General features: G+C 33.1%; 1 protein-coding gene and 1 pseudogene across 11 annotated transcripts in view; one reads left to right on the forward strand and one right to left on the reverse strand.

The window, feature by feature from the left end:
• The window catches only part of WNK1 (WNK lysine deficient protein kinase 1), a 133,075-nt gene that overhangs the window by 64,318 nt on the left and 59,221 nt on the right, over positions 1 to 9,536 (forward strand). For all 11 annotated transcript variants that reach the window (XR_003043597.1, XM_015598457.2, XM_025040972.1 and 8 more), the window contains exons 3-4: positions 6,443 to 6,663; positions 7,803 to 7,960. Coding sequence is in view for 10 of the 11 variants with exons in the window: in XM_015598457.2 (XP_015453943.1) it covers positions 6,443 to 6,663; positions 7,803 to 7,960 (379 nt within the window). In the remaining variant the exon portion in view is untranslated. The remainder of the gene's footprint in view (positions 1 to 6,442; positions 6,664 to 7,802; positions 7,961 to 9,536) is intronic.
• LOC112472323 lies at positions 8,337 to 8,455 on the reverse strand (annotated as a pseudogene).

A 9,536-nucleotide genomic window follows, 5' to 3' on the forward strand; every position in this document is an offset into this window, starting at 1 on the left:
GAAAGACAATGCTCAGATTGAGGATGTGTATATAGTCCTAAGCAAATAGATTTAAAACAAATCCATATTCATACCTGGAAGGATACAGAACAATTAGGAACACTGGCAGCATTTAGAGAGGCAAATGAGCGGAAAATGATGGGAATTAGTTCCAAAGTACATACTTTTTGAGTTTCCTTTGTTCCACATATGTATAAATAAAGAAACACTCATACCTGAAAAATAAGATGGAATATTGGGTTAAAAAATTTGGTTCAGATGATGGAAATAAAGTTAGTTTTTTTAATTGAGGCGAAATTCACTAACATAAAATTAATCTTTTTAAAGTGTTAAATTCAGTGGTGTTTAGCACAGTCATATTGTTTGTAACTGTCAAGTTCCTGAACATTTTCTTCATCAAAAGAACACTCCGTATTTATTAAGCAGTTAATCCCTTTTTCACACAGTGTATCTTGCTCATGACAAGTTGCTTCTAATGATAATTTCAAAGATTCTTTCTTTGTCTTTGTCTTTCAGAATCTGAATGTAATGTGTCTCACTGTGGAACTCTTTCAGTTTGTCCTTGGATTTTGTTGAGCATCCTAGATTTGTAGATTTATGTCTTTTACCAAATTTGGAATGTTTGTGGCCATTATTTTATCAAATATTCTTTCTGCTGCTTTTCTCTCTTATGTGGGACTCTTATATTGTGTATGTTGACCAGCTTGGTGGTATCTCTTAGGCTCTGTTGATTTTTCTTTATTCTTTTTTTATTTCTGTTCCTTAGACTGGATAATTTCAATTGTTCCGTTTTCAGGATTTTAGCTTCTATCTTCTGCATGTTCAAATCTAACTTAAATCTGCTGTTAAAACCCTTTAGTGAATCTTCATTTCAGTTATTATATTTTAGCTCTAAAATTTCTGTTTGGTTACTTTTTATAATTTCTATCTCTTTATTGATATTCTTTGTTGAACTAAAATTTTATGCACTCTGTTATATTCGACAGCCATTGTTATATTCAGCATCCATTGTTCTTAGCATTTCATCTTCAATTCTGTGGGATAGGTAACCTAATTACCCCCATTTAAATCATGAGTTGATTGTCACTTTATATCAATATTTCAGCACTGAAAAGCTGATTAGGAGCTATGGTTATAAGAAGACTTTTCAACTAGTAGGCTTTTCTTCAGTGTGATTGGACATGAGTGAGCCATAATGAAGGACTCGAAAATGCTGTATCAGGAAGATCATTTATCCATCTATTAATTATGTCTTTTCTGCATTGATGATACCTGATTGTCACTTTTCTTGTTTGATTGTGGTGGTTTTAGATAATATTCCTATTTTTTAAATAAAATAGTAATAATAATACAATTTAGAATGATTTTTAATTTTTTCAATGAGGCATAGTTGACATACAACATTATGTTAGTTTCAGGTATAAAATATAATGATTAAATATTTGGATATATTGCAAAATGATCACTACAATAAGTCCAGTTAACATCTGTCACCATACATAGCGACAGAATTTTTTTCTTATCTTGAGAACTTTTAATAACACTCTTAGCAACTTCCAAATAAGTAATTAACTGTAGTCACCATGTTGTATATTACTTCTCCATAACTTATTTATTCTATAACTGAAAGTTTGTACCTTTGACTTCCTTCCTTCACCCATTTTGTACACCCCCACCTCTGCCTCTTGTAACCACCAATCTGTTCTCTATATCTGGGAGCTTTTTTTGTTTGTTTCTTTCTCTCAATTTATTTCACTTAGCATAATGTCCTCAGGGTTCATTCATGTTGTTGCAAATGAAGATTTCATTCTTTTTTTATGGCTGAATTATAGTTGTTGTAATTTTTATTTAATAGCAGTTGAGAAGACAATAGCACTTCCTTCCTACTGGCTAGAGTAATCTTGAAGGTCTTTATCAAAGTAATAGGCTTTAAATTAGGCTTTAAAGCATTGATAGTTTTTCTGTAAGTGGAGAGGTGCTATGGGAATTGTATAAAAATAGAGAACAAAAGGTTAGCTGTAGGTAAACCATTTTGGTTAAAAACAGAAAGTTTATAAAGAGGAATAATGACTAAAAAGTCTCCATATATGTTAGAAATAAAATGTAGAGTGTTTTGAATGTAGGGCAAAAGATTAGTCTCTGCTTTAAGGATGGTAGGGAACCATTGGAAAGATTATAATCCAGCAGTGATACAATACATTGAATAATCCGGAAAACAATTGAATACCTACTGTGGGCCAGGGACTGTGTTAGAATTTCTTTATCTGATAGTGGTGTTCAGAACAGATTAGAGATAGAGTATGGAGGCAGGCAATAGCTGGTAGACCATACTTAAGAATTCAGTTGCCAACTCTATCTTGTAATAGCTGTATGACCCTGGGGTCACTATCTTCATCAGTAAAAAGAAAACTCGATGCCTTTTCTCAGAAGTGGAAGTGACTTAGGTTATTAGCATTGTCTGAAATATATGCCAGATTAAATGTTTTATTAAATGTTTTTTATATGTTTTTTTATTAAATGTTTTTTATATGTTTTTTATAAAATGTCTGAAATATATGCCAGATTAAATGTTTTATTAAATGTTTGTTATATATATATAAAACCACCATACGATCCACCTCTGGGTATTTATCTAAAGGAAATGAAAACACTAACTTGGAAAGATATGTGTACCCCCATGTTTAATGCAGCATTATTTACAGTAGTCAAGTCATGGACACAGCCTAAGTGTTCATCAGTGGATGAATGGCTAACGAAGATTGTGTGCGTGTACATGAATACTATTCAGCCATAAGAAAGAAGGAAATTTGCCATTTGCTTGCGACAAAATAGATGAACCTTGAGGGCTAAGTAGAATAAGACAGACAAAGACAAATACTGTATGAAATCACTTATATGTGGACTCTTAAAAAAAAAAAAAACCCAACAACCAACTCATAGATACAGAAAGCAGATTGTTGGTTCCCAGGTGGGGGTAGTAGTGGGGGAGATGACTGGTTCAGAGGTACAAACTTCCATTTATAAAATAAATAGGTCCTGGGACTTTAATGTACAGCTTGTTGACTGTAGTTAATAATACTGTATTGTTTATTAAAGTTGCTAAGAGAGTAGATCTATAAAGTTTTCATCACACAAAAATAATTTGTAACTCTGTGGTGATGGACTAGACTTACCGTAGTGATTATTTTGCAATATATACAAATTTTGAATCATTATTTGTATACTTGAAACTAATATAATGTTATATATCCATTTTACTTCAGTTTTAAAAATTAATAGAATTACTGTATGATCTGACAATTCCATTGGTATATATATATATATACCCAAAAGAATTGAAAAAGGTCTCGAAGAGAGATTGATATATACATGTTCATAGCAGCATTATTCACAATAGCTAAAAGGTAAAAGCAACCCAAGTATCCATCAATGGAAGCAAAATGTGCTATATATGTACAAGGGAATATTTTTCAGTCTTAAAAGGGAAGGAATTTCTGACACATGCTATAACATGAATGAAATTTGAGGACATTATGCTAAGTGAAATAAACCAGTCACAAAAAGACAAATACTGTATCATTCCACTTATATGAGGTACCTAGAATAGTCAAAATTATAGAGACAGGGCCCTACTGTAGAGGGGAATGGGGAGTTATTGTTTAATGGGTATATAGTTTCAATTTTGTAAGTTGAAAAGAGCTCTGGAGATGACAGTGGTGATGATTGTACAATAATATGAATGTACTAATACACTTAAAAATGATAAAAATTTTATGTTAGGTATATTTTATCATAATAAAAAAAATGGAGGTGGGGAACCAGTGTATTGAATTTTCTCAAAAAATAGAGATGAAGAACCAGTGTCCAATTCATTTTATGAAGCCAGGATAACATTAATATGAAAACCTAAGATATTATAACAAAAGAAATTTGTAGAGCAGTGTTTATCATGAATATATATACAAAAATCACAATGCATCAGTACTAAATAGAGTTTATCTCAAGATTGCAAAGTTTAGCATTGAATGAACCAGTGTTATTCAACACATTAACAGAATAAAGGAGAACAATCATATGATTATTTCAATATATGTGGAAAAAGTATTTGACAGTTCAACACCTAGTCATGGCTGAAAACTCTTAGCAAACAAGGAATAGTAGGGAACCTCCTCAAACTGATAAAGAGCATCCATGGAAAAACCTATAGCCAAAGTCATACCTAAACCATTTCTCCCTGAGATAAGGAACAAAGCAAGGATGCCTGTTTTCAGGTATTGTTCTAGAAGGCCCACCCGTTGCAATAAGGCATAAAAACAGAAACTAGTAAAAGGCATAAAAATTAGGAAGGAAGAAACGAAACTGCCTACCTTTGCAGATTATGTAATTGCAGTAATTCTAAATAATTTTGGTAAGGTTGTAAGATAAAGGTTAATGTACAGTAAACTATTAAATTTTATATACTTTATTATTTTATAGATGTGAAAGAGATCCAAGCCAGCCTCAACTTTTCCCCAAAATTTTTTTATTTCAGTTATATAGAAAAGTTGTAAGAATTATACAGTGAACACACATACTCATTGCCTAGATTTTTCTAATTATTAACTTTTGCCGCATTCGCTTTACCATATCATATGTCCATCTAATCATTCTCCTATCAATCTATTTTAATTTTATTCATCTCACAATAAATTGCAGATATTAGTATACTTCACCTGTAAACACTTTGGTACGCATTTCATTAAAGTTCCAATATTTGTATGCTTTATTTTTCCTTATGGTAAAATTTACATACAGTGAAAAGCGTAAACCATCATTGTGTCATTGGATGAGTTTTGATTAAGTTATTTACTCATGTAATCAAAACTATTAAGATATAGAACATTTCCATCATCTCATTAAATGCCCTTATTCTTCTTCCTAGCCAGCCCTTTCCTCACCCTTCAGAGGTGACTATGTTTTGATATTTTTTAAAATCATAAAAGCAACTTTCAACATTAGTGTGTTCTTTATGGAATGAAGTAGAATTTCATTTTAGTTTTTGTATTAGTTAAACACTTTGTGTGTGTGTGTGTGTGTGTGTGTGTGTGTGTGTGTGTGTGTACTTAAAGCATTTCTAGAGATTGCATTTATGATCTTTAACTTTTCAAAATATGCTTTGAGCTGATACTGTACAATTTCATGTAAAATAAAGGAAACTTGCACAAATATAGTTTCATTTATCCCTGATACTTATTCTCTGTGCTATAATTTTCATATATGCTACATTTACATATTCTGTAGACCCTGTAATACAGTGTTATAAATTTCACTTTAACTAGTCATATGTATTTTTAAAACAGAAGAAAACATAATCTTTTATATTTACCATTTTTAGTACTCTTCATTTTTTTTCCTATTTTCAAATTCAATATGCATCTGAACTCAGTCTCAAAACTTTATCTTTCTTATAGTGGATAACATCAGCAGAAATCTGTTTCATTCTTTCAGCATTAGCTGAGCTGTTTGGAATCTGCCCCACATACACATATTTCTGAGGTCAACCCAAGGTTTTGCAGAGTGGATATGCAGAATATGAGGCTCCGGTTCTACATCTCCTTTCTGGGATTTCCCTCTTTACTTTCTGGATACCTGTTGTTTAGTAGGACTTTCCATGGTGATGGAAATGTTCTGTAATCTGTACTGTCCACGATGGTAGCCACCTGCGACACACAGCTGTTGAGCACTTGAAATGTGGCTGGTACAACTGGGAAACAGAATTGTTTATTATAGTTAGTCTACATTTAAATATAAAAATTCACATTTGTCTAGCGGATACTTTATTGGGTAGACTATCATTGCAGAAAGTTCTGTTGGACAGCACTGTTATAGATGCTGTGGTCATCTTGAACTCTGTCTTCACTTTTCTCAGCTAGTAAGGCTACATAGGTTTCTATTCAGGTTTGAGCTGACCTGCACAGTCAGGAGCCTTCCCTCAGCTGAAAAGGTACAGAAAGTAGGAAGCTCAAAGCAGTACTTTTTCCCTTTTTCCTCTTGGGAACTCCCTTCCAATTGATGCCTGATTTTGATTGCTCTCCAGAGCATTCAAGTAATTGTTTTGTATATATTTTTACTAGAGTTTATAATGATTTCTGTGTCCAGTAAGAATTGCTCCATCATTTACCAGAAATTGAACTCTACCTACCTGTTAACTTTTAAATTGTTTTACTAGTGATTTAATTTTAAGGACTTCATTTTTTGTGCTTTGTTATCAGAGTTTGCTTAACAAGCACTTATCCCATCCCCTTTAACCTTACTAAAAGTATCACAAACCTTTAAAGTTACTGAATCTTAATATTCTAAATTTGATATTCCCATCTCAGATAATGCTAAAATTTAATGGAATTCTTCAAAGCAGTAAACTCATATCATTGATAACTTGTTTGGTATTCCTTGCCTTTTCTAGGTACCTGAAAAGGTTTAAGGTGATGAAGATCAAAGTTTTAAGAAGCTGGTGCCGTCAGATCCTTAAAGGACTTCAATTTCTTCATACTCGAACTCCACCTATTATTCACCGAGATCTTAAGTGTGACAACATCTTTATCACTGGCCCTACAGGCTCAGTCAAGATTGGAGACTTAGGTCTGGCAACCCTGAAGCGGGCTTCTTTTGCCAAGAGTGTGATAGGTATGTTTCAAGTGTACCTTGCAGCCTAACTGGCTTTCTGACATTCCTTTTATTTAGAAACCCAACCCTGTCAGAGCTTTTATTACGTGAAATAAACCTTCATAAATTCATAACTTGAAACTAGGAAGCAATCACTTCTGCTTATGAGATGTGGAGTTCTCTATACTTATGTTTCTAGAATCATCTTCAAGACTATCAATGTTTTTGTAAAGAGAAGTAAAGTGAACTCTCTTAAAACCTTACATAACTATCAATTTTATTGGGTCATTCTGTTGGTAGGTAATTTAGTATTATATACTTATTTATATAATGTGTTGTTTCCACATAAAAGAAACAATTTATCTGTAGTTTAGTTTTCTAAAAAAGTCTATTGGGTATATGTGTATATTCAAAAATATCTATTAAAACTTTATTTTAAAATGTGAAAATATGAGTTCATTTTGAAAGTTTGGTTTTATCAACTTTTTCTTACTCTTCAGAAGACATGATATGTCTAAAAGAAATTTTCAACTTCAGTTCTATTGGCATTTGGGATTAGACAACTCTTTGTTATAAGGGCTGTCTTATGTATTGTAAGATTATTTAGTAGCATCCCTAGCCTCTGTTCACTATATGCCAGTAGCACATCCCCTATCCACCTCCCCACAGTTGTCATAGCTGAAAATGTCTCTGGAAATTGCTAAATGTTAACCTTACAATTACCATACAGTAGGGGGCAGACAAGTATTTTGATCTTTTTAAATCCATCATCTTGTTTTACAGATAGATGCCGTTATGTCTACTTTATTCCTTCCTAGTTTCTTACCTTTTCCTTCCATTTGTTTTCAGTATGAGTTATATCATTTTATCTTTTATCCAAGGCTCTATTTTGACATTGTATAACAGTAATTGATTTGAAATAGTAAATAAAGACACTTGACCCTGTTCCAGTGTCTTTTATAAATGCCTTGTAGTGGAAGATCTGTAAGATATTTAATGGAACAGACTGATTAAGATGATTTTGTTCCTCTTCTCCCCACTCTTACCTCTCTCCTTCCCCTCTCCTTTCTCCTTTCCTCTCTCCACTATAGGTCAGCCCTCTGCTTCTTCCCCTTGTAACTTCAACTGGCATTGAGTCTGAATCATTCTTTTAATTTAAGGTACCCCAGAGTTCATGGCCCCTGAAATGTATGAGGAGAAATACGATGAATCTGTTGACGTTTATGCTTTTGGGATGTGTATGCTTGAGATGGCCACATCTGAATACCCTTACTCAGAGTGTCAAAATGCTGCGCAGATCTACCGTCGAGTGACCAGTGTAAGTTTTCCCCAAACTGAGTGGTGAGCTTAGGTCACATCTAAGAAGGAATCCCAAGCTGGGTAATATCAAACCATGCAAAAGGGAACAATAGAAGGCATAGTGAGGTTTTGGGGGAAGAGGGAGTTGAGTTATTTATTGCTCATGATACAGTGGGAGCAAACATAATAGTCAAAGAAGCACCAGTTTATCCTGGTCCCCTCCTTGCATTCATTTAAACCTTTATTATGAGATATGTAAGTTCTCATTCCCTCCTACCATAAAGTTTATTTATCTGAGTTAAAAGTAATGCTCTTAACCCAGGCTCCTTTGTTCACAGACTTTTCCCTGAAAGGCTTAAAATTGATATACTAATTTATTAAAACTTTTTTTTTAGTGCCTACAGCACCTGGTCTTCCTAGGTGGTCTCCCATCCAAGTACTAACCAGGCCCGACCCTGCCTAGCTTCTGAGATCAGACAAGATCGGGCACATTCAGGGTGGCATGGCTGTAGTAAATCATTTATAAGTACATACATTGCTTAAGATATAAATGAAAACATTACTCTAGTTCAGATTACACATGCTGGTTAATCTCTACCAAAGAGATATTTCTAGAGTTGTCCAGTTGAAACCATAACAAATTTGAGAACCACTGTTCCAAGGGCTTGATACAATTTAGGTTAAAGATTTTTTGCCAAAATAATTAATATGTGGTGCTGTGTATTTCAAGAGGCACGTAGTATCTAGTTAACCCATTTTTAGGGTTTATGAACCAGTATCCTTTATTTACGTTCCAACAATGATGAATGTTTTAATACTTGAACAGACTAGAAGAGGAAAATATACACAAGATAACCATATATTTAAACATTCTCTGCCATCTCTCTCAGCCACTGGCCTGTTGCTCTTGCAGTATTTCTAATTTGAAACGAGTCAATTTCATTATGTACCAGCAGACAATGGCTCTGTTGTTTTGTAGGCTGCTGTTAGAGACACTGATGAGGCATTGACTGGGCTGTCTCTGTTATTTAGTGATAAGTGTCTTCGATTAATCTTGTGAATTTACTTCTTGGACACTTCTCTAAACAGAATTGGTACTTAAAATGTTTCAGGGGATCATGGATTTTTAGATTTCTTTATATAAAATAAATGTAAAAATAACTCCGCTACTTAAAGAAATCAAGTTATAAATTATATGGTAGTACCAATTTTCTAAAATGCAGATTTTACAGGTGACTTGTATTAAATGTTATCCCTGTTCCAAACCTAACCCAGCAAATATGATTAACTAGTTAAAAATAATGATTGTGTAGGATGAGTAGGTGAAAAATATGGCTAAACCCTGTCGATTAAAAGTTGCTTACCAGAGGCTCAGGGCTAAAAGCAGTATGTTTCAGACTATCAGACATAGCACTGCTCTAATATTAAATAAAAATTTATATAGGCAATTATTTGATAAAAGTAAAGAAAAATTAGATTTTTAAGAAAAGGCATTTGAGACACTGTCTAATAAATAAATGCATCTTTATTTGGACATGCAAACTCTAGCTCAATTGAGAAGAAAATCTCAAATGAAAGAATTCTTTGGTATTAGT

The sequence above is a fragment of the Pteropus alecto genome, unplaced genomic scaffold (assembly GCF_000325575.1).
Source record: "Pteropus alecto unplaced genomic scaffold, ASM32557v1 scaffold76, whole genome shotgun sequence".
NCBI classification, from domain to species: Eukaryota; Metazoa; Chordata; class Mammalia; order Chiroptera; family Pteropodidae; genus Pteropus; species Pteropus alecto.